The 27,440-nt window shown below is 35.7% G+C and overlaps 1 protein-coding gene across 4 annotated transcripts in view; it reads left to right on the top strand.

Annotated features, from left to right (window-relative positions):
* Positions 1-27,440, top strand: part of LOC150108916 (agrin-like) — a 610,886-nt gene that overhangs the window by 370,145 nt on the left and 213,301 nt on the right. For all 4 annotated transcript variants that reach the window (XM_090404266.1, XM_090404257.1, XM_090404260.1 and 1 more), the window contains exon 2: positions 11,151-11,186. In XM_090404266.1, coding sequence (XP_090260392.1) covers positions 11,151-11,186 — 36 coding nt within the window. The remainder of the gene's footprint in view (positions 1-11,150; positions 11,187-27,440) is intronic.

Below are 27,440 nucleotides of genomic sequence, written 5' to 3'. Positions count from 1 at the left end.
ATATTAAATGCAATCAAGAGGATGATTGAAACCGAATTAACTTTTAATTTAGCTGACAGGAATTTTGGTTAAGCTTGTTACATTTATTTTATACACCTATATAAATCTAGTAGCATGGTTTGAGTTAAAATGTAAATCTAAATAAAACACACTTTTTACTTATTTGATGTATGTACAAAATTTGATAAACAAATTCAAATGTCTATAAAACATTTACAAAAATTTCATGTTTGCTTCTAAACTGTTTAATAATATACTGTCGTTTTATAACCTTTAGTGGGTCTGATTACCAGAAAAATATAGATATATCTGAAATGCATTAAAGTTCTTTATTTGTAGATTCAAGTTTGGATGTACGGAGAGTATTAGTTTCGCTATTATTTTCTAATTCTTTATTACCGATAATAGCATAGTGCATTACCGATGCGGTTCGTTGAAAGTATGTTGCTAGCGAAACATACACCAATTTCTCTGTCTCCTGGATAGAACTAATGATAACATTGTTGCTATAGAAACATAGATGTATAACTTCTCATATTTCTTGAATAAAAGAACTATTACTGAGAGATTACGATGGCTACGTTTATTTCAAGATAAGCAGAGCAAAAGGCAGAGCAGTGACGAAGGAGATTTAGTATTTTGGCACATTTTCTTCGATTCATTTTCTTTAGTTAATGTTTCAGAATTTTGAAACATTATCCATGATTGGAAAAGACACCGTGGAAAACCGACTTCCCTTTCTTACCTTTGACTTGCTCAGTACTATAGAATGTAGTGCGGAATCAAATTGTAGACATTTTATTTAAATGAAGAGGAAAAGAAAACCGAAAATGGAATACAATTAAGATAGGCGACAAATGCATTCTTAAAAACAAGAGTGAAGTTGGAAATTGTCATGACAGATGTTATTATCGCAATAGATGAAAGAAAGGAGTGTGGTATGTGAGCTTGATATTTTCTAACAGATTTCTGCGTTTCTTTCATAATTATGGGAAAAGTAGCATTATCTGTGCATAACATTATATCAAAAGCATTCGCATTAAAATGAACAATTCGAACAACGGTTTTCTATAAAATAACTATTGTTATGCCAACAATAATATAATCTTTTTATGGTCCACCGTTATTGTTGTGCATTTCATATTAATTGTATTTAGAAGCGAATCGAGAGCTGATGGTCATTCACGTTGTGGGATGTTAGTTAACAATTGTAACGAATGGTTGGTTCATATCGACGTAAGAGGTCGTATTACAATTATTGTAGCCATTGAAGCCTAGGAGGTTTCTATGCTTTTGCATCATACAGTTTGGTGATTAGGTATGACAAAAAAACGGCTCAGTTTAAACTGGAATTGAAATTTGGATATGGCAACATGAATCATTATTTAACTCATTGGTCCATGCAGAGTACAAATACTAATGTATTATATCGATTCCTAATATGTTATAAGGAAAAATCTGATTCATTTTGTATACTTATACTCTTTTTTTATTTAATGTAATTTTTGAATATTACATTAAAGAAATTTGTTTCGTTCGCTTATGTTTTGCATAGTTGTGACAATACTGTCTAATAATTATTTGGGCCTTTCTTATATACGATTTACTTAAGTGTTATTTTAACAAGTGCTAAGCCTAACTAAAATACATTTTTGACTTTATACAGTATTGTGCAAAGCATTTTTTTCTATTATTAGCATGTTTCCAAACTTTAATAATTAATTAAATTATATTTTATTTTACATTTTAATTTACGTGACGATACATTTTTAAATTTTCTCCTAATATAATTAATAAATCTCACAAAGTTAACGATGCTTTACGAACAGAAGTAAAAATCGAGAAGGCGAGGATTGGAGAATTTTAATGACAAAATGGAAGCAAAGGGATTTTTCTTTGTAATGGAATACATCTAAATGACTCAGTATAAATATTTTATAGGCTTCTAATGAATTATGAAAGTTAGTTGTAGAGGGATGAAAAAATACTGATTATTCTGCTACTGTATCTTGAGAGTATCCTTTCTCGTTTACGTTTAATAATAAATTAGGCAAATTACTTCTAATTTGAAGCTTCTGTCGTAGTCTGTAAAAAGAGCGTTACCTTTTAGTTGTAAAACCTATTTTCGAACCCGTGTAGAATACGAGAAAGAAACACTAGAAAGAAAAATAAATAGCGAAATCAGCATCTTAAGTGGAGTCAACTCAGAAAAGCTTCATTCTTAGAAACTTCAAACAGTTGACTTCTTGAAGGGCGTAAACACCCTTGCTCTTTTAGTCAGCAAGCTTGCTTTTAAAGTGGAGGTAACTTTGAACTCTTTGAAGAGCCTTTACATATTCTCTTTCGCTTTAGAAATATCACTTAAAATCTTAACCATCCCCTTATGTGAACCTAATTCGCTTAACAACGAAGCATCATTTAGGAAACGCGAGTTAATAGGCAGCGAATTGAAACCGGGCAACACACGGTGCACGCGAATCGGAGACATCCTTTGATATGTGATATACGGGTTATGCACTCCCAGTTAAAATTAATGATGTTTATTTTACAGACGCCTTGAATATCTGAGACACATTCCACTGGTATGCGGCATTCATTCTCCAGACATATTATTTATCATACAACAATGTCATTACGGCAACTAAATCTTAAATTATAAGACGAATCTTAAATTATGACGGATGTCAAAATCCTCATAATAGGTCTTGAATTGTATTTATTTAGCTATAGAGAAACAATGAACTGTTTAATTAAACATATTTTTTTTTATTCGGTGGGCTTTGCATCGTTAGCAAACAGAACGCATGATCTATTTTATGTTTTGAAGTAATAGTAATATATAGAAGAATATTATAAATCCATCCATATTTTATATCCAAATATAGAAAAAAAATGACAAAATTTACCAGAGTGCATATGAGAATATAATCTTCGCCATCGAAGTTGTCTTGATTTGCACTACTTAAATTATATGACTCTGCTCTGGAGCCTTTTGTTAGTGCTTAGATTATGTTTTGCTAGCCTGATAGCTGTTGGTTTTATCAGTATCAGATAATTTAAGACAATATATAATATAAGAAGAAAAAATATAATATGAGAATATAATATTCGGCATCGAAGGTTACATTATAATAAGCTTTCTGGCAAATTTCGAAACTTTTAATATTTCGCTATAAAATATGAATGGATCTATAATACCGAATCTAATCCTCTTAGCTCAATAATAACAATATAATGTTATGTACACCGCGAATGATATATGTTCTCTTTTTTTACATGTAAAGAAAGAGAAAATAGATAATCTGTTGAACTTGAATAGGATTGATTCATTCAATCCAATACACTTGGAGAGTGTATTGGATTGAATGGATGGCAATGCTCTAGCCAATGAAGTTCTAACTGAGGCTCGGCTATTGCTGTTACCCTCCTGCCATGATCAGAGCTTTAATAGCTCAATAACACCTTATCCCTGCACTGTCCTCTACAGATAACGGGGAAGATGAAAAGCATTCTTGCTTCGCCCCTTTAAGCCAGTCCTTATAAGAACTATAAGATAATGTGTTTTCTCTTTCTTTACATGTAAAAAAGATAATGTGTTTGAGGATCAATCGACCGTGAGATGGGGTCGATTGATCTCACGTCGCATCCATTACCCTCCAAGGGTATTGGATTCATTCAATCCAATACCCTTGGAGGGTAATGAATGGCAATGCTGTAGCCAACGAAGTTCTAACTGAGGCTCGGCTATTGCTGTTACCCTCCTGTCATGATCAGAGCTTTAATAGCTCAATAACATCTTATCCCTACACTGTCCTCTACAGATAACGGGGAAGATGAAAAGCATTCTTGCTTCGCCCCTTTAAGCCAGTCCTTATAAGGAGATAATGTGTGGTTTAGTAGCCAATGAAGTTTTAACTAAGGCTCGACTATTGCCCGTTACCCAGCCATGACCAGAGCTCAATAACTCCCCATCCACACAGATTTTATTCATTCAGATGATGGGATAAAGAATCAAAGACTCAGTCCATCTCCCAGTTCTTTTAAGAACTAAAATAATTTATGTAAACGTTTACATATTAGTCTTACACAAGTGTCAGTTGAAAGCTGTAAGGAGACGATGTCGGCAGACCTGTTTGGCCATAACCTCTAACGGGTTAAATAGCCAATCAGGTAGAATGAGGCCTCGTTATTACCTACTCTACCTTTCTTCTCTCCCCCTCTTGCTACCTGCTGACCCTCAACACAACTTTAGACTCCAGAGGCCAATGATGAAAGATATGAACTCCAATAATATCAATGTTTAATTGAGGTCCATTGGTTTTTAGAGAAACATCAGTGTATATGGAGGGAAACCGTAAACATGTAAACGTTTACGTATATAAGCATTAATATGTTTTACCGAGGGTCATTCGTTTTTAACAGAAACATCAGAGTATCGGGAGGGAAACCGTAAGTACAGCCAGAGATCGACTAACTCACTGCTGAAAAAAATATCAGCAAACCACGAATACTGACTAATCATCAATGTGAGTAAAACATTTATGCCTAAATTTTTAATCCCAGTGTAGTTTAGATTGTCTATTCATAGTCATAAATTAATTTATACCCTTATTTCATTATCCCATCCTTTTTTATTTCATTTCTATTTTTTAAAGAAAAATCTGTCTGTTTATGCTAACTCCTTCTAGCATAAGTTTATTGTCACTTTGCTAAAATATTTATTATTCAAACCTTTGGTTTTACATATTTTTCTATGATATTTAGAAAATAACTTAATATTCTTACTCAGATAGTCATAACTATAAACAGTTAGTATAAAGTAATATTATTGAAAGTTTTATTAAAGAAATATCAGAAAATGTTTAATAATCTCAAAACAATGTGCTCTTATTAATGTACACCATAAGAAAAAATATATATATTATGTAGATTTGAAAATCATTTTACGTGAAAGGACGTACAACGAAATTGCTATTTTTGTATCTTATATAGCGCATAACATTTTTAAATACACGAATTTCATTATGAATATTTTACACCTCCACTAAAATATATTTTCAAAGAGAGATTTTGTGCACACAATCAAAGTATTCTTTCGTGATGTTAAGTTACTGCATTTATCAAAAATAACAATGACTGTTCCGGAACATTTACTGACTTCAAGGAAGGTAGAGAGAGAGGCACCTGCTCCATCACTAAAAGGTCGAGGGTTAGAATCCTGCCTTGGGCACGCCTGATAGCTCCATAGAAGCTGAGCGCTACCGAGAAATACGAACGCTTCTTGGAATTAAAAAAAACTAATATATTCAGAAGGGTCTGCAAATATATTTTTATAGTCTGTACATTTAAATTTAACTAAATAAGTTTGGATATAAATTTAATTTGGATGTAAAAATGTGTATTTTTAAACGCATTATAAAACAGAAAAATATTGTCTTAAGAGCTATTCTGTTGACGCTGATATCCCCCCCCCCAGCCGATTTATAATGTGCATTTACTTGAATTACATTAAAGAATGGACACGTGGACTTTTCAATACGAATATAAAAGAAATGTATGAAAAAACCTCTTAAAACAAGATGTCCAACCAATGATCTGGCATTCTGCCAAGATACAGTTTCAAGACGTGGAAAAGAGGACTCAATAATGTAAAATTTATAGAGTATACATTTACCAGAGTTGACTATGCGTCAGAAACTTCCAATAAATCAATAATTATTTTAAATATAAAATTAATTAAATTTTAATAATTTGTAACCATTAATAAAATCTTATGTGCGAGAACACGAAATATATAAATATTAGAAATTATAATATTGAGCTTCATCTCTGTGATATTCCACAATAATTTAATTTTATTATTTATAAATGCAGCCATTAGAATGTTAATACGAACCAAATGAAAATGAACGGGATGTACTAGTTATTAACAATGCGGAAATTCATTTAATTCGAAACAATGCGTTTTTAGTTGTGTTGCTAACGGTTACTTATTGTAACCGTTAGCAACACAAAAATTATTCAACAACAGGAGATATCGCTTGATAGACTCCATTTGTTGTTGTTAATGACTTTACTGCAATGGAGAACATATGCATAATAATATACTTAAAGGAAATATATATATATATATATATATATATATCTTATTTCCATTTGCCAATACCAATCTCTAATTGGTGGCGCATGTCTCACTTGTAGATTGGTCATTTCAAGTATATCACAATGTTAACCTTCAACAATTATGGGCAATATCGTAGATAATTGTTTCACAATAGCATTTATTATTGCAACAATGAACCGATTGAAATCAAAACTGAGGTGACACAAAACGTTTAGTACAAACGATGAATAAAAAATTTTGATAATATCTGTCGAGTATATAGGAAGTATTATATCCTTTAGGACACACAAAATCAAGAGGTACTTATACACGTTATGAAGCTTATTTAAATTGGACTGTAAACTCAAAACACTGAGTTCTATATAACTAAGATTCGACCTATTACGATAACTGTACGTAGAGATGCTCAGATGTATGTAATAACAGACTGAGTTATTTTCGATTTCAAATTTTTTGCTTCTTTATTTATCTTGTATTCCATTGTAGAATTTGGAAGAAAATGTTGTCTAGGCGAAATTCATTTTATAGGACTATTGGGAAACACGATAGGACGTAAACGAACTCTCCACCCCTCACGTCTTTGCTGAGTAAGCGAGTTTTGTACGTCGATTGACGTGTAGCCAACTCCCAATGCGGCACATGTCAAAGCATCTTCTTTTGAACGTTTATATTTGGTATCTATTGATGTATATTACAAGATTATTTATATAAACGAAATATTCCTTCTGTGTCTGCCTGCCAGAGGGGGTTATTTCCGGTAAGCAGTTAACCGTCAGCGTCCGTAGTCCGAAACGTTCTCCAAAATACGTGCTGTGCTTGGTGATTGACTACATTAACGGCAAAATTTTTCCAACCTACCAGTCATAAAGTTTTTTTTTCTTTTTTCTTTTATAATCACCAAACCACCGACCGAGTCATACATCATTCTGACGTGTGTCACATGATCTGGAGCCGCCAATCAATCACATTTTGGCAGCAAAGGACAAGAGGTGCTTTCTGAGTTTGCGTAACAGCAGTGAATGCCAGTAGGCGCCTGTGAAATGGATGTTTGGCCCAGGTCACGCAAATCACGAACACAGCAACAATAACAATAAAAAAAGGAAGAGAATCTACGTACAATGATATTTGCCTATTGTTGTTAACAATGACATGCCACCACTGGCTCGTGAGTGATGTGCGAGATGTCACAAAAATCATTTCTCAGTCCGAGTTATTATAAACGTGATTTTAACCATTGTTGACAATAATAATCACGTGGGTTGCGCTTCAGGAAACAATGGTTATGTTTAACTGTCGATGTACAATGTAACTCAAACTGTCTATTATGAGAACTAAAGAAATATTAAAAATTCCATTCACGTTCTGCAGTAAATGGTTTGATGGACAACACAAACCTTTTGAACAAGCAGAAATTTATATGCGTGCATTTAATATTTAAATTACTATCCAGGTTTGGGCTGAACTTGGAAATATTTATTGCAGGATAATTCCCATCGCTTCTGATTTGTGACGTGACGATGCCCCAGTTGGCGATAAACTGTATTAATGCAGATATATTGCAGAATAGCACGTAATTCCACCATGAGAACGTAGCGACGGGAAATAACAAGTGCTGAGCAAAAAGGTAAAACAGCAGACGCTTGTCGAGTATTTGAATGTTTTCTACTGATCAGTGTCATCTGTGGAAAGTCCAAAGTTAGAATTCGGTCTAGGATGCGATTAACCTTTATAAGAGCTTTGACCAGCTTCCAGCAAGCTAGCAAAAGAACAGTAGCAATTAGTAGACATAATACGTTGGCTTAACAGTCCTAGGTGCTTAGGGAACAATTTTTAGTTTGTATTTTATTCTCTCCTTTTAAGATAATTTCATTATTGTTTTAATTTTTTTTCTTTCTCAATATCTTTTAATTATTTGCTCTTATTGGTCCTTTATGTCTATTCTCGACACCCACACCAGTGACACATACCAAATAAACGTCTAAAACTATCAATATTCAATAAACTTATCACTTTTTCCATTATTTTGGCCAAATGTTGACTCCAAAACAAAACTGCGAGAACCAAAAATACTTTTAAGGCCTTCATTGCAAGATAGCTGGGAGTACATCCTACTTCTTCGCATCTTACCTGTTTATTTCTTCTCTTCCTTCTCTTCCCGTAATATTGATTCTCGTTTTCCATTATCCACTCTCAACGTGTGGAGGTGATTCTATCAGTATGCTCTGTATAATGGCTGTGGTCGGATAACAGAAGACATTTCTGTCAGACGTCTAGCAGTATGGGGACCATCTCAGTGAAGTAATAGCGGTCAATGTTATAAGACAAACAGGCCTGTCAAGTTTTGTATATGCGAAGTGTCTTTCTTTTTATTCTCGCTTGGGAAGTATCTCCAGTTTTTCAAACTTCGCCCATCGACTTGAAAACTAGGCCATCTTGTCATAGATTGTGACAGCATTCCTTTAACTCATCGATCTTATCAAACTTGGCCGTTTCTTCTTGTTAGATGAGCAAAAGAAAATTAAAACCGACAGAAGGGGTTAGTTGCGAGCTGGATTGAAAGAAATATACAGCATAGAAATACTTCCTACTAATCGATTTTGTTAAATTAAAAAAAAGAAAGAATCAAATCTGAGCGACTTCTTCTCCTTAAATAAAGAAATCTTTTTGTTTTCTTTATAAATATATTAGAAAAACTGGTAACCCACTTTTAATGGCGTATAGAATTTAGAAATTTAGAAACATATTTTTTAAAATTTTATTTTATTTTATTTTTATCTAGAAATAATAATTTCTCATACTGTTTCATGTACGGAGCCTCCGTAGCTCAGTCGAAGACCTTTGGTCGCAAAGACCTGGATTCGATTCCCGTCAGTGACGCGAAGAAACTTTATCTGGTTTCTTTCGACTAAAGGTGAATCAACCGGTCTCGTACGGAGGTAGAGGGTTCCCCCCTGTAACTCGGATTTTTCATTCCTCAAAACAGCCAAACCGGTCCCGTGAACTCACACGGTTACAGTCATAAAATATACTACTGCAAGGAAGCCACCGCGAAACCACCTTGCTCATAATCATCTCCCTAGTATGGTATCATGTAGCTACCCCTACCAACCCTATGGCTGAGGGAATAAGATAGGATAGGTTTCATGCGCCTTTAGATTTGACATAATCAGATTAAAATCCTCATTGGTGAAGAGACTATCCATTTCTCCTTAATAAAAAGTCTTGTACGGGGATCAGCTAGAGCAGTGAAGCTCTTAAGAATTCCCAATAAATCATATCCTGCATGGAGATGGAGAGCGTAGTTATGAGCATTGTACATATGAATAGAATTTACTGTCAGTGATGTGACACACGGTTCTACAATACTATTAATTAATAATCATAATAAGAATTGGGGTTATAAAACTGTAAATAATATTCCTTTATTATAACCCTTATTATAATTATTATAATAACAGGGGGGGGGGGATTTTCAACATGGAAGGAAGGTAAAGATGTGAATTTTAGTTTCTTGATTACAAGAAAATTTGTTTGAGTGCAATTGAACAGAACAGAACATAATGGATTAGAATTAGCCTAAGAACTATTCTAACTGAAGTATAAGGATTGGTTGGTAGAATTCTAAGATCTCTTGAATATTCCTTCATTTCCAAAAACGTTTTCCGTTTATTTTACTAGAAAGCAGAATATAATTGTTATACCAGTCGTGTTAGAGTCGAAACGCCATTTTAAAAATCAGTTTGCTAAGGGAAAAATTCTCTAATCATCATGGGAACTTTTCACAGTCTAAAATACCCTACTTCTTGGTAGTCACACACCTCATTACGTTCTACGTGCTGTTAGACACTAGAGTAGCAGGGGATGCACTCGAGAGCCTTTGCTGATTATCTGCATGAATTGGTGGAATATATAGCAGCATTGTAAAAAACCTTCTAAGTAAGAAAGAAGGTTCAGAAGAGATGAGCGGTAAACGCTATAATTTAAACGCTACACTCTACATCGACAATCAGCATTTTCGACTGATCTTTCTTCATATAGTGGGCGAAAGGCTAGCTAGGGGGGGAAATAACGTGTTTTTTTTTTCAATCCTAATTTTTGCTAGAACAGGCCACTTACTGTATGGTATGGTGTGCTTTCTAATTACATATGTTTCCATTCTGGTGTTTCCATTTGGGGGGGGGGGGTCCATAGAGAAGAAAATCATGTTTACCCTAAGAGCCTATATGAGATCCGATAAAAATCAGCTTCAATCGAAAATTCCTTTCTTCTTAAAATAGAATTCGAATTATCATATGCAACCTTTCTCCTCTCCATCTACTCCTTTTATGGGTTAACAGGGATTTTCTTCCAACGAAATAGGCAACCTATTTCCAGAAGAACACTCACCTATTCATAATTGACGAATATAATAGAGTGCCAATCACTATTTTCAATTTCAATACTCTTGCGATGCAGTATATTAATGAGGAATGTTGAAGTGATCTGAGCATTCTGGTTGATTAAAAGAAGTGGATGGTTAAGTGCTCCACTATTAATAATTTCTCTCCGAGCTGTGTGTGTGTAAGAATCTGTCCGCATCTGAGTTTTAGGTTACCGTAAGACTCTCACAAGTATCTAAGCAAAATAAGTAAAGAACAAGATATACAAAAGAATGACACAAACTATAAATAAAAGAAAATGAACACGAGAACAAACCTACACTCTAACTCTTGGTGATGACTGGAATGTATCGAGAAATAGTTGCTTTGAGTAAGAAAAAAAATGTTATAATGTACAGATGTTTATAGAATTCGAGTAGGCCTTATATATTCTCTTCTAAAAGCATAGCATCTCTTCAAAATGGAAGCAGAATTGGCTGTACTTTTTCTTGATAAATATAACTCTAACTCTTACACTGATTTTAGAATGACTTAACATCTGAAGCTAAAAATCAATCTGTTTATTATGTATTTCTTTAGATATTTTCTTGCTTTAATGCCGCCACTATCAGGCTTTAATATTTCACATTTTCTTCTCTTTCTTATAGATCTTCCGTACAAGAGGAGACCGCAGATACAAGAAAGTAAGTCAAATCATATTAACTACTATTATTTATACTTAATTTTTATTTCCCCCCAAACCTAAAGGGAGAGATTGATTATATTTTAAAATCAATATTTGCATGTTAAACATAGCGTGCTTCTTTTCGTTTTTTATTTTTTATTTTTTTTCTGAAATTAACCCAATAGTCTTCAATCCATGGCGAGTTGTTTTATTTTTTTATCTTTATTTAAACACAGAAGTTCTAATATGTGTTTTAAATATGACATATGACATCACGCACCAGATGGCTTATTGCATATCTTAGACACGTGAGATTGCGTGTTTCATTGTTATCATCATGATTTAAATGGACACATAGGAAACGTACATATCAATTGCATGTCTCTAGAGGGATAGTCAACCATCTTGGAAATCCAAACTATAATTAAAATAAGCGAGTGCACATATACATTGTTCTTGATGATAAAAATATATATAAAGATGTTTTTCACTGTAAGAGTTTGATAATGTAAGAAAGAAGATTTACAACGAAATGAGAAAAAAGACAGAAAGGCATTACCTATTTTCTTTCGCTTGCTTTTCGTTCTGTCTCAAGGAGACTTAATAATAAATGAAGATTTTAAAATTGTCGACAACAGCAGGGATTGTAATATTCGTTTGCATATTTTGGTAAGTCTTGAAATGGAACAGAACAAACCTTATTACAATGTTCTTTATCCTTTCGTATCAGGTTTCTTACGCAAATATCCTACATTACTTAATGTAGTTTTTTTTTTTAATTTTAAAGCAGTTTCTGCACTTAAGCTGCAGATAATACTCCCGGTGTATTGATCAACCAAAAAATAAATTTAAAGAATGATTTTTTTTTAATGGCACAAATCTTAGAGCACGGAATATAAACATATATACACTAATTACAACATGCTGTCTTTGTTGATTTATGAAGAACTCAAAATTACTGAAAACGGCAAATTTCTTTCTCATTGTCGTATTTCTACCACAGTTTTACTAACTGCGTTTGCAATGCGAAGTCTAAATTCATTATCCTACAACGCAAACGAAATGCAATTGGGATATTATTTCAAGATGGTTCTCTGACACAGTACATTGACAAACTTCCCACTGAAGAAATGTTCAAGAAAATCACACGCTTTCTAGAATGTCTGTGTTTTATGGCAAACAAGACAAAGGACCAAATCAGAATAGGAGAACATAACCCATGATTACGGCAATAATAACCAGACAATCATAAAATCGTATTTAGGGTTGTGCATACGTATTGAAAAGCTAAACATATGCATTAATTGGCTTCGCTTCGGTTATCTTTATACTGGAGTTCCAACCGGGTGATTTTTATGAAGACATTTTTGAAAATGGTGTTGTTTTATGGCCGCTATTCCCTTCTTTCGTTCTCCCTCATGTTAAGAAGTTTGCCAACTTGTTTCCACGAGACCTTAATGTATACTTGTCGGTTTTTATCCTAAATTATCAGAATCACTGATGTCTGAGATGACCGATAATCTTTCTTATCTTTAGTCGCTCCAAACTTTTATTGCTAAACTTGGGCCGTACTCGTCTCTTTATTGCCAATTAAAGACTTCTGCAGGCAAGCCAACGAACGCGTTAACACGAACCCATTGTTATTTCATACTCTGACTTACGGTACCTAGCGCGTGAGTAGACACAATGACGGAGGATCGCAGGGCACTTTGGCAGTAGAACCAGTTATGATCCGAGAGTAATGGGTCAGTCGTGGGTAGTCTTGCGTACCGTTGGATGTGCATCCACTCCTGCACCTTGTGTCACCTTACACTGGCTATTCAATTGTTTGCCGACCTGTGGAAGAGCCATCTTCTCTGATGGACTACCATGCCCACTCTATTAGTAGATGCTTGGGAAATGCTAAAGGCTTCATATTTCGTGTTTTTCTATTGAAACGTTTTTATATGAAACTGCAGAACAGTTTAGTAGGGTTTAGTTTAAGATTATTGGGCACTGTTATTGGGGAAATTTTCCCGATAAAGCGTAATAGAGAGAGAGAGAGAGAGATGCATTAAGGTGATTTTTCGGAATAACATTTTAATGAAATAGAGACTACAAACTTTGATTTCTCGCAGAAACTACCGACCCAGCATTCTAGTCAATACATGAGAAAACAATCCAACTTAATATACAAATCTAAGATTCCACGCGACTCGACTACACGTGCATTAGAATACATTTTTATTTCTCTTTTCTTTAAAGTCTTAGCTTACTAAAAGAAATCAAACGGGGGGAAAATCTCGCCATAAAGGAGTCAAATTCAACGATTTACACACACACAGTTTGGTATACGTATTTAGCAATCTAACATGTTTAAGGAAAGCAAAGAAAAACAAAATTCGAATAACCCACGTGCTGTCTTTTGAATCTTAGATTTCCTTTGAAGGATTGTTGGATTATAATTACTGAATATTTTATTTCCAAAATGTGCAATTGCATTAAAATTGGGATTACATAAATTGAGGGAGGAGGGTGATCACTTAAGTTTACAGTATATTTTCTTGCTTTTGGACTTATTTCGACATCTAGTACTGATTGTATGGGAAATTACATTCGTAGGAAGTTAGTAGTGAAAACTCCCTTTAGATGGAAAGATTGGGTTCAAATCCTGAGTAGAAAGAAAGGAAATATCGATGAAGGATTTTAAATTGAAGGTGTGTTGGTGAATCGCACATTACGATAGAAGTTTTGTTCCTTCTGTAAACCTAACTAACTCTACTACAAGAATTCGCGGATTGTCAGACATAGTAGACTATGCAAATAATATTAACTACTGTTTCATTATCAGAAGTAAGGGATAAATTAGTCAAAACACCAAACTAGCTGTACATAAGAGAGTGTTCAAACCAGTTTTAACTTATGGATCTGAGAGCTGGGTCAGAAGTAAAACACTTGACCAAAGACTAGAGAGACCGCAGATATGAGAGTCCTGAGAAAGATTAGAGGCGTGAACAGATGGCATCAATGGCAATATCATATTAAAAACGAGGATATTAGGAAAGAACTTGACATTGTCGGCATCCAGGAATGCGTTAGCAGAGCTAATCTCAGGTGGTATGGTCACTTAAAAAAGAATGGGAGAGGAAAGATTAGCAAAACAAGTGTTTTCTGCTAGGTTGGGAGGAAAACGACCCAGAGGAAGACCAAGATATAGGTGGATTGATGCTGTACAAAGTGGCTTGGATGATAGAAATATAAGATCTGATAATGTTGGAGTCTTGACAAGTAACAGACTGATTTGGAGGACAATTGTAGATAGGAAGTTAGTAATGATGTAATTTTTTCATGTAGTACTGTCATATCCTGCACACCCCTTGAGGGTACAAGGCAGGAATTTGATGACGTTTCATTATCAAAGTTAGGTTCATAAAAAGTCAAGTACCTTAGGTTTTTAATTGAACCTTGTCCATAGTAAGCAAAGGAAGATGTTTTAGGTTTTATTCACACATATTTATAGATGATTTTTAATTCCAGAGTGGTGTTTTGTTTATACTTGTTTGTATCGTGTAAACAATACGATATACAGTTTCCTTGGATTTAGACATTGATCACCACTACAATAATATTGTCCATAGAAGAAATTTTGATGGCCAAACCAAAGCATCCTTGGTTGAATTTAGAGCACCGTTTGATAGTTCTACTTCCTTACAAAGTAAAAAAAAAAATTAAAAAAAAAAAAAAACCAGAATCGCTCCTTGGAGTTGATCGGATTTGTAGGCAACGAAACCATTAGGGATTGGTGGTGTGTTGTATGTGCAGATCACGTTCCCTCGAGACGCGTATCATCTGACTGCTCACCGGAAATTTCCATGGTTAAAATTTACAACACAAGTGCGCAGTGACTGTCACCTCCTCTCTTCCCTCCGAAAACATTTAAGCGGTGATAAACAGTCTCCCATGTGATTGGGATTCCATTTGGAAATGTGATATTCTTGGGCAGACATGGAACTGCAGACATGCCAATCTAATGGAGATTAATGCTGTCATTGTTAACAGTGATTAATGTGTTCTATTCACGGTCTCGTGTCGTCTCGTATTTCTCCACGTGATGTACAATGCCAATAGATTGTTCCCCCTTCGATGTTATGAAGTTGTCATGTCATACGAAACTTTTATTTTCCGGAAACTCGACCGTTTAAAGAGAATGTCAGATTTTAATAGCTTTAATAATAATAACTAGGATTGAAAAGGTTCAATTGTGAGGTTGACTTCACCTTAATGGAGATTAACCAGTAGAAAGGAGACACCGTTCATAAAGTTTGTGTGTGAGTTAGTTTTGTCATCGCGAAGTGTTGCATAAAAATTCAAAGGATTTTGATTATTAGCACATTGAGACGATGCTGTTAATCAAAAGCCTTTGAATGGTATATTTCGTCATTCAAATATCTGTTTCACGGGATGAAAAACCGAGTTCAGGATTACTGCCTTCAGGAGTGGACTTTCTCATCCTGCAAAACTCGGTTCTTGAAGGCAATAGTCACGCACGATCGCACGTAATACCTCTTATAGTTTAGATATCTGTATAGTTCAATTTTTACACAAACGTTTTCATCGATAATACATAAATATACACGATCATTAATTTACATTTGCGTAGCGCAGTTTTTTAAATATCAGCCATCTTTCATTATAACCATAGTTTAAATCCACTAAATAATTTCTGATGTAAAACTCATGGGTAAACAACAACCGATACTTGAAGCAGTTTCATGAATACTATATTTTTAACGAAGTACCATTTGTTCTGCTCCTTTACAAAAATTTCAATTTTACTATGTTATTATAATACACATCTTTAGTTTCAACAACCGACCTGACAGTTTTTTAATCAAAGATAAGTTACTGATAAACTTTTTGAAGGCCAAGAAAGGTTACCTTAACTACGCCTACCTAAGTCAAGAGCTGTTCACTTGATTAATAACAAGTATAGTAATAATAATTAATGCTCAGAGAGCCTATTCTAAAGAAGAAGCATAAAATAGCTAATAATAGTCCTCCCCTTTCGACATTATCCACAAATCAAACTACGTGCAGTAAATTAGTTACCCATTACAAAGCATTAATCTTCCATGCATTTAAAGTTTTTGTAAAAGAAATGTTAGTAAACTAAACCCCATTTAAGTGTGTCCGTTTAGCTAATGTTTTTGTAACTTAATATTCATCGGATGTCTTCTAAAATCTAAGAAATATTTTCCTTTGTACACATTAAGTTTTAAGACACTTCAATTCATTAGGCTTTAAGAGCTCTTCATAACACGAATTTTTCTAGATTGTCCCTCCTTGAGGGCGACAGTGTTACGGAAATAAGGAAAACGACAGAAAATTAATTATCGCATAACGTATTGCTCTTCTAAGATTTTTTTCTTTTCTGCTATTTCGTGTAAGAATATTGATTACTTGTCAAAAAACGAACGAAAAAGAGAACACTGTGTTATGAAAATATGCATTCTTCGCGAAAGGTTAGTGGTTGAAAGATGTTTTATTGTGTCTGGGTGTTTGTTTGCTGTTAAATTCAACACTGACGCGCGCATTAAAAGGGAAGCCATCTTCGGAAGCTATAAAACTTTTACGACTCTTGTGTTCAGTTAAGTAGTTCGGGTTTAGACAGATTACAACACGGCGTTTCCTTTCTGAAATCTTTGCGGTACTTAGGCGAGCCTCTGCTGACATTTGGGGGAAAGGGGTTGGTCTTGGATAGAGAATGAGTGTGCAGGGGGCGGGCGGGAGGAATGTTACTTTGCTTACAAAATATTGAACTTTTGATTGCGTATGCGTAGCGGTATTACTCGTCGTAACTTATCTTCCCTCCTACCCTACTCTGTCCCCACTTTGATTAATTGCCTTACAAGTTTATGAGGCCGAAAGAGGATAAACTAGAAAGTGTGGAGTACGGATAACTCCTCGGGTTAGTAATAGAGTAAAAAGTGAAGAATTTATTTAAAATATCAGTTTGTATTCCGAAAGGATCTGCAAGGAAATTTTTCCAGCTGTTGTAAATTGACAGATTTGTCTAAAATCTGTGGCTAGTTATGTAATAAATAACACGTAATCCGACCTAATATATATATATATGTGTGTGTGTGTGTGTGTGTGTGTGTGTGTGTGTAGAAAGTATTTTACCTTGGGTATAATAAATGTTAAAGATACCAAGCTATTTTAAACCTTGTTTTACTCCATTTCCCAAGTACGCAAACAGACAAACAAGTCAAGTTTGCACCTGCAAGTGTTGCAAGTCTAGCTGATATTACAGGTAGTGCAAGACCAAGGCAACTCATGGTAAAAGTAGTATAAGCTCTGATCACTCATCTTAATATTTACCCTTAATGCAAAACACATCTCCTAGAGGAGATGTATGATGTTTTGTATTAAAGGCAAGGGGCCACTACCCAGACCGGTTTCTAGCCTGGCTCCCACTGATGAGACCTCAATAAAGGTCGAAACCGGTCTGGGTAGTGGCCCCCTTGCCTTTAATACAAAACATCATACATCTCCTCTAGGAGATGTGCTTTGCATTAAGGGTAAATATTAAGATGAGTGATCAGAGCTTATACTACTTTTACCATGAGTTGCCTTGGTCTTGCACTACATGTAGGATCAGCTAGACTTGCAACACTCGCAGGTGCAAACTTGACTTGTTCGTCTGTTTGCTTACTTGGGAAATGGAGTAAAACAAGGTTTAAAATAGCTTGGTATCTTTAACAAAGATATATATATATATATATGTAATAAATTTTTTAACTTGGGGATATTGTATATTAGGATAACCAAGTTATTTTATAAACTTGGTTATTTTAGCTCCTAATCCCAAGTATGCATACAATTAAGTTTGCGCCTGAAGCAAAGTTCAAGTCTAAAGATGATACAACACCAGGGCAACTCATTGTAAAGGTGGGTAAAGCTCTGATCCCTATTCTTAGTATTTTTCCATAATTGATTAGGAGTTAAAATAACCAAGTTTATAAAATAACTTGGTTATCCTAATATACAATATCCCCAAGTTAAAAAATTTATTATATCTATATCTCCTCCAGAGAATTTCATTAAAAATAAAAACACCTTGTTGTAATTTCTATAGGTAAAGTTGATAAGACTCCGTATTACTATAATCTTGGTATGGAGGGCCAGGTTTCGTTGAATCAATCGACCGTGAGATGCGGTGATTGATTCATTAATGCCCTTGGGGGTGATGGATAGCAACGCAAAGCTGTACCAATGAAGTTTAACTGAGGTTCGGCTGTTGCTCTTACCCACTTGGGCGATGAGTTTTTGAGTTCGCTCTCTTGAGGTTTTTGCCTTAAGGGAGCACTTTGAGTCTCCGGGGAAGGTGTTCTCCGGCACGGCCCGCTGAGGGGCTTTGTCGGTGAATTATTTTCCTCGGAATTTGAGCGGTTCTGCTCAGTGGTCGGGGAGCCCGTCACTGAGTGGAACCAACGCTGATGGTCGGGGAGCCCGTCACTGAGTGGAACCAACGCTGAGATTAGGACGGTCTTTCGCCCACTATGGAGTGGCCTAGAGATCGTCCGTATTTTTGAGATTTCACCTTTACTCACATAGTCGGTGATTGAATTGATTGATTCATTCAATCCAATACCCTTGGAGGGTAATGGATGGCAATGCTGCAGCCAATGAAGTTTTAACTGAGGCTCGGCTATTGCTGTTATCCTCCTGCCATGATCAGAGCTTTAATTGCTCAATAACACCTTATCCCTATCCCTACACCGTCCTCCACAGATAACGGGGAAGATGAAAAGCATTCTTGATTCGCCCCTTTAAGCCAGTCCTTATAAGGAAAAAAATCTTGGTATGAAAAATCACAGATAATTAATACGTTATCGTCAAGTGACTTAAAGTAGCTCTATTTATTATTATTATTGATTAAAGAGTTTTGATCGTTTTGCAATTTGGAATGGCGTTCTGCATTTCGTGAAATATCAAGGTAAGACTTTGTTTAGATGCAATTTAATTGCTATCGCTTTCTTTAGCCTACGCTTGATATTGCTGGCAGTCCTTTGCGGCTGCGGGATATTCTACAAAAATTTCTGCTGGCAGATCTTTAGACCTGCGGGATTTTTATTAACGCTCAGCAGTTAAAACGATATGAGCATACCTGACCTAGACGTATTCACTGATTTGCTCGATAAAGAGCCGGCTCTTGTACTTATTGATAAACTCCAAAAGAAGTTCAAGCTGACATGGCCTACTAGCATGATTGACCCCGACATCATTATCGAGTCACTCGATAATGATGTCGACTAGCACTCACTTTTATTAAAAAACTTCTCAAAAAGTTTGAAAGGGATTGGCCCGGATATTTAAACGTGTATTCCTCACCTGAAGTCGACGTTGAGGAAAATGAAGACTCTCCTAAAATGGAGGAAAAACTCAATCCAGTTGTCTCTACCTCTAATCCTTCTGATCAAGGAGAAATCCACGCTCGTAAGAAGATAAAAACTCTCGCTTCTGAGCCAAAAAATCATGTTGGTATGGACGAGGATGTTCCCATTTCAGATCCCTCTGCTTCCCCCAATGAAAAGGTGCACCGTTTATCCTAAGGAAAAAGCAGAGAGGGACAACACTCAGAAGCATCATGGCTAATTTACAACTAAGTTATACATCTGCTAAAAATGTAGACGAAGGTATAAGAATTCAGCCCACCACGGTGACTGATTATAGAAATCTTACAAAGGAATTGGACGCAAGAGGAACTCAATATCACACATTTTCACTTGCCTCCGAAAAAAATCTTAAAGTAGTCCTACGAGGAGTCTCTGAGGATATTGACACGGATGAAATAATTACTGATCTTAATTTACAGAAACCACCTCCCATAAAGGTCACTAGAAAGTTTAGATCAAATAAGACACCTATGCCTTTGGTCTTGGTTGAGATTCACAATATTTACAAAGACATCTATAATTTAAAATCAATCTGTGGACTCAAAATCACCCCAGAACCATTGAGAAAGAAAGCATCTTCTGGGCAGTGCCACCGATGCCAAAAATTTGGCCATGCCCAGAAGCTATGCAAAGCTCAGTTCAGATGCCTAAAATGTGGCGAGAATCACCCCACAAACACCTGCGCCAAGCCAAAATTCACCCCGGCTAAGTGCGCTAATTACGGGGGTCCTCACCCTGCTAATTATAGAGGGGTGTATACATCACCCCGAAAAACAGATGGAATGATCCAAATCATCAATCTACCTCGTCATCTAGCGAGAGTTCCTGAAGCTCAGGCTCCTCAGTTCTCCAAGAGTGAAAACATGACAACACGTGCTCGCCGATCATTAACTGAGCCCCTTAAGAAAACGAATCTTCAACATCAAGCGAAAACATATGCTGATGTGGCCCGCTTTAAATAGATAGTACAAACCCAGAACCTGAATAATCCACATTCAAATCTATCAGCTGTTATCACCTCTTCTCTTGCAAACATGTTGCAGGATTTCAGCAACTCAAATCCATCCTTAAGTGTCACAAAAAGATTCTTACGGCAAACCCAATCCATATTATCAGCACTCTCTGATGTATAGGAAAAAAATCGCCCCAAACTCTCTTAGGATTATCGGTTGGAATGCCAACGGTATAAAAAATAAACTGTTAGAAATCCAGGAATTTAATAATAGATACAACCCAGATATATTGCTAATCAATGAAACGCACCTGAGGCCTGCTGACACCCTGAAAATCAGAGGGTATCAGATTTACAGAAACGACAGACTTGGTTATAGAGGTGGAGGTACAGCCACCCTTATCAAAAACTATATCAATCATCATTCAATAACCAACTTCGAAATAACAGGAATTAATGTCCTCACAAACTCAATTGGAAACCTTAAATTTTTTTCTGCATACAACCCTCCATTAAAGACATTATTGACCTCAGATCTGGATGCCATCCTTGGAGTAAAAGGACCGGTCACACTGCTGGAGACCTCAATGCAAAACATCCTGCTTGGAACATTAAATCTACCAATAAAAATGGTCGCATCCTTTCTAGCTACACAGGATCAAACTATGCTGTTGTGGCTGGACCTACCGAACCAACTCATCTCAGTACGTCTGGCACTGCTGACATCCTGGATATAGCCATCCTGCAAGACATTAAACTACAGTACAGCTTTATATCACTAAACGAGCTATCGTCGGATGACAACCCAATTCTACTGCAATTAGGAGAACAAAAATGCCTGTCTCCTCCCTTTCATTCAGGCATATCGTCGGAGAGATTGTCTAAAGTACTTAGGGATCAAATTGGACCTGTCCCTCACATATGCACACCAGAAGATGTGGAATCTGCAGTGACTAGCATCACCCAACAGATTAAGTCCGCTATAATGGTTGCAACCTTACTGAGAAACATCAAAAATAAAAACAGATCACTCCCCCTATAATCTCAAACCAGGGCCTAGTCCCCACAGATGCAGATAAGGCAGAAGTCATACTAAAAAATCTTGAGGATCAGTGCAAACCTTCTTATAACAACTTAGATTTCAATCATCTGTACAAAATCCACAGACAGGTCCGGCATGCACTAAACCTCCCAGATACCAGTGCTGACCATATTGCACCGGCAACAGGTGATGCGGGTGCTAACCATATTGCACCCGCATCACCTGTTGAATTATATGATATTATAAAAAAAACTTAAGAACAATAAAGCTCCTGGACCAGACAGCATCTCAAACAGGGTGATCAAGCTGCTGCCTCGAAAAGCTATAGTGCACCTGACCAGTATAATAAATGCAATCTTAAGACTTCACTATTTTCCTTCCACCTGGAAACTGGCTGGTGTGATTTCTATACATAAGCCAGGCAAAGACCCACACTTACCGCAGAATTATCGTTCAATCAGTCTCATCTCCAATCTGGGAAAGGTTGCAGAGAAGGTCATCCTCTCACGACTCCAAACCTCAGTAAATGACCTAAACATCCTCCCTAAAGAACAGTTTGGTTTTCGACAACACCATAGTACTACCCAGAAAATCCACAGAATTGTAGAATACATCACCACCAGCTACAACTGGCGCCAGTGCACAGGAGCTGTTTTCCCAGATCTATCCAAAGCATTTGACAAAATCTGGCATTTTGGACTCCTGCACAAACTTATCTCAGCCAGTACCTCACTAAAATGGTTCATCTAATCCATTCATATCTTTAGAATAGATCAATGCAAGTTAAAATCAATGGTTCTACATCGTCCCAGCGCCATATCTTTGCTGGAGTACCGCAGGGATCTCTACTGGCTCCATTGCTGTTTTCTGTATACATGTCAGACATCCCACACAACCCGATGACTTCCATTTTGGCCCTGTATGTGGACGATACGGCAATACTAACCAGATCTCTCAGACCTCATTACCAGAAAGCTTCAAAAAACCTTCTAAAGCTGGAGGGTTGGTTCTCCAAGTGGAGATTGGAAGTCAACCCCAAAAAGGCCAATGTCTCCTGCAGGAGATGTGTTACTATTCAATACTAAAATCCCCTGGCAGACAGAAACAAATTACCTGGGTGTGATTCTCGACAAAAAGCTATCTTGCAACCAACACATCAAATCTGCGTGCGCAAAGGCATCTAAAGCCATAGCTCAGATCTACCCGCTAATTAATAGAAATAGCAAGCTCAGCAACAGAATCAAATTGCAACTATACCAGATGACGATTCGTCCTATAATCACCTATGCCTCTCCGGCCTGGAGCCACACCTCAAATACTAACATTATCAAAACACAGCGAGTGCAGAACAAGTGCTTGAGAGTGATTCTGAACGCCCCGTGGTATGTTAGAAACAACACCAACTCCACAGAGACACAAATATTCCCTATATTCTCTCTTCTCTACAATCCTTAGCATCCAAGTTTTTCCTAAAGACGTCCACACATCCCAACGATTTGGTTCAACAAGCTGCAGCATACGAGCCAACGGACATATTCAAATATAGAAGAGCAAAAGCTATATTAGCCTCCTATAACGATGCATAATCTCCATGCCCATTCAGGGCGAGCAAACTGCTCGTAAATTTTACCCTCACTGTAATCACAACAGATAGCGGGGAATATGAAAAGCATTTTGCTTCACCCTTAAAGACATAAATGTCAATTGTCAATTGTCAACCTTGGTATTTAGGGTCTAGCTACTCACTGAGGAGACCTCAAAAAAGGTTGAAACCGGTCTGGGTAGTGACCCCACCCATAATGTATTGCAGTATACATCGTTTAGTGAGATGTGCTTTACATTATGGAAAATACTAAGAATAGTGATCAGAGCTTTACCCATCTTTACAATGAGTTGCCCTGGTGTTGTATCATCTTTAGACTTGAACTTTTGTTTCAGGCGCAAACTTAATTGTATGCATACTTGGGATTAGGAGTTAAAATAACCAAATTATATATATATATATATATATATATATATATATATATATATATATATATATATATATATATATATATATATATATAAAGATAAAGATATATAATATATATATATATATATATATATAAATATATATAAATAAAGATATACAGGGTGTTCGGGATAAATTTGACAGTTTCGTAAGGAAAAAGAAAATCTTCTTTGTATCTATTAAATTTAATGAATTGACAAAAAAACATTACAGGCAGAGTTAATTACAATACTATCAACAAGATTTACTCAAAATAACCACCATTAGCATCGATCACAGCTTCAATTCTGCTTCGGAACCTCGAACAAGCTGATGCTACAGTCTCCCTGGGAAGGGCCGCAAAAACTGTTTTAATTTTATCCATTAACTGGGCTTTTGTATTACTGGAAGCGCGATTGGTGTCTTTTTCAACTGCGCCCCATACAAAATAATCCATGGGGTTAAGGTCTGGGGAGTTTGGAGGCCAAACATTTGGACTGGTGAAGTCGTAGAAATTTTCAGACAACCATTTTTGACTTTTCCCAGAGGTGTGGCAAGGGGCCGAATCCTGCTGCCATACATACGGCCTACCATTGGCTACCCTTGTTATCCAGGGCTTGACTACAGTTAGCAACTCCACGAACAAAGCCCGAATTCCAATGCCAGGGTTCTTCAACACCTGTTCCTGCAGATTTGCGAGGAATTCTGCTGTACGAACGTAATCAGATCGTCTGCTAGGGATCTTTCTTCTTGCTACATCCTCGTAGTCACCATTGCAAGTCTCTAGTTCATGCCTGATTGTTTTTACTGTATTCAGGGAGCATTGGGCAGCAGTCGTAATATCCTTATTTTGATGGCGGGCACGAATCATCATGATACAAGTTATTCTCTTCCATGATTCAGGTGGGTTCCAGCTATCCATCCTTTCTGACATCTTGTATATGAATGAAGAAGGGTCCAAACTTTTAAATGAAGAGAAGTGTGTGTTAATACATGTAACTTACGGAAAAATATAATTAATTATAAATATGTCAAATTTATCCCGAACACCCTGTATATATATATAACTATATATATCTATATCTATATCTATATATATATATAACTATATATATATATAAAGATATAAATAAAGAGATAAAGAGAAACTATTTAAAATGAGATCAACGTTAACAACAGCTCAATAACGGACACCTACAATACAGCTGGTTTAGGTGTCAACAATTTTGTTTACCATTGGTTTCTCTAACCAAACAGTATTATTAAGATATTAAGATATTGAGGTTGAAAAATATTTTTTCTATTACTCATATTTTTATATATAACTATATATATGTATATATATATATAAAGATATAAATAAAGAGATAAAGAGAAACTATTTAAAATGAGATCAACGTTAACAACAGCTCAATAACGGACACCTACAATACAGCTGATTTAGGTGTCAACAATTTTGTTTACCATTGGTTTCTCTAACCAAACAGTATTATTAAGATATTAAGATATTGAGGTTGAAAAATATTTTTTCTATTACTCATATTTTTATATACGAGTTGCTAAAAGGTGTCACATCTTATTATTAAAATACTCTGGATTTTAGATAGTTATTCAAAATTTTTCCACTTAATATAACTATAAATTAAAGATACTAAGAAATTATATATTTGATTTAATCTTTTATCCAAGTTTAAGCAAACAGGTTCTTGGATAAAGAATTAAAACAAGTATATAATTTCTTGGTTTCCTTATTGTTTAGTATAACCAAGTGAAAATATTTCAACCTTTACTCCAGAGTATTTAATAATACGTTCTGACACCTTTTAGCAATTCGTATATGAAAATATGACATCTACTTTTCTTCAACTTTAACAATGGTCCCATTCAGGGCGAGCAAACTGCTCGTAAATTTTACCCTCACTGTAACCACGACAGATAGCGGGGAATATGAAAAGCATCTTGCTTCACCCTTAAAGACATAAATGTCAATTGTCAATTGTCAATTTAACAATGGTGGGAATGAGATAGATAGATATATGGTCGACCGTGAGAAATACGGTGATTAATACCTTTGGAGGGTAATGGATGGCAATGCTGTAGCCAATGAAGTTCTAATTGAGGCTCGGCTATTGCTGTTACCCTCTTGCCATGATCAGAGCTTTAATTTAATAGCTCAATAGCACCTTATCCTTACACTGTCTTCTACAGATAACGGGGAAAATGAAAAGCATTCTTGCTTCGCGTCTTTAAGCCAGTCAATGGTGATCAAAGTCAATTTTGAACTCTGTAAGAAGGGAATAGTTTGTATGACTATATGGCTCTCTATCTTTAACAAGTTTAGCAATTACCTTTGACCTCTTATTATTAGCTTACAGTCTTATTGTTACTTTTAAACCGGTTTTGTTTAATTAAAAGGAACATCAACTTATTAATTTATTTAAGATATGAAAGCATATACAAAAAGGAGAAAGTGTGAGCATCCCTTTTGTTAGTATAGTGCTACCCCCCCCCCCCTATCTTCGTACATCCTGAATACACCCTGCCCTCTTGTCTAGACAGATTGTGCTTTCCTTAGTTTGCATAACGTGTGGGAGCATCTGGTTATGATCATGGCTAACATCTGAAATTGAGGTATTGTAGGATAAATGCTTGAAGAGAGAGAGAGAGAGAGAGTGCATTTAATAAGATGTACAAGGAAGTTGAAACAAATCTTTAAATGAAATGCGTTTATATATACACAAAAAATAAGATCTCGTCTCTCCGGGCTCATGATACATTTAAACAAATATTATCCAATAATACACAAAAACTATGATAAAAATGATACGAATTTGATTCTGAACTAATAATTTAAAAATTAAAATAATGCCGATGTACTTACATGATAACGCATCTGTGCTAAGCAGGCGTTATTATGCATAGCACAGATACGAGGTTAATATTATACTGTAGTATTAATCTACTAGTGACTGATCTTTAACTTTTTACTCTTTTGTCCTTTTCAGTTTTTTTTCCAAATTATTTTGCAACCAACACTTGTGTATCAGTTCAACCCTCAGGACAACTACCCACCTGTATAAACAATTATTACTTGTACAAATTACACATCCACCCAAGTATGGTATGTTCCCGGGTGTGTGGGGAGGTATCCTGAAATCCTTCTTAGGCGGCGTCAGAAGAATAAGTCCTTCGAAAAGAGAGAGGGGGGGGGGGGGGGAAGAGAAACTGCTAGACTGATTAACGGTTTCTCTTTTACTGAGTCACTCCACTTTAGCATAAGTTCGTTTTCAGTTCTGTATTTTTTCGATTACTGTACTAACTGCGCCTCTTCTTCAGACTTTGTTTCTATTTTGTTCTATGAGATTATCTAAGAAAAAAAATTTTTAACAGCTATAAATTGTCGTTGTTTAAAAGAAACAATAACTTGCTCACTGTCTAAATCTTGATCCATTTATGGTTTCAGAAAACATTTAGTGGTTTCAATATTAGAACGTCTGCAAACTGAATTGAATCTGCAAGTAACGTGGCTAAAGACACGTGGAAGTCACTGATCGCAAGAGGTGTAAATTTTCTTGAAAGCCAGCACCTATTTTTAAGTATATATCTCTTATATCTCTGAAACAATTGGCAAAAGTAACCTCAAAATAAGAATGACAACGAGAGATGATCTTGTAAGATTATCTTCGAAACCTTTGTACTCCTTGAATGGTCACTTGGTGCGAATTTCTGTCTAGAATGTAAAGAACCTTTATAAGGACTTTTAGTTGAATCTGAGTTAGCTGGTCTCATGCGGGGATGTCAGGATTTTTCCTTCCGCAAAACAGAGAAATCGACTAACAAACACAGGTAAT

Source organism: Typopeltis vanoorti, chromosome 2 (assembly GCF_054136105.1).
Source record: "Typopeltis vanoorti isolate ZY-2024b chromosome 2, IOZ_Tvanoo_1.0, whole genome shotgun sequence".
Taxonomy (NCBI): Eukaryota; Metazoa; Arthropoda; class Arachnida; order Uropygi; family Thelyphonidae; genus Typopeltis; species Typopeltis vanoorti.
This window is presented reverse-complemented; position numbering and strand designations above follow the sequence as displayed.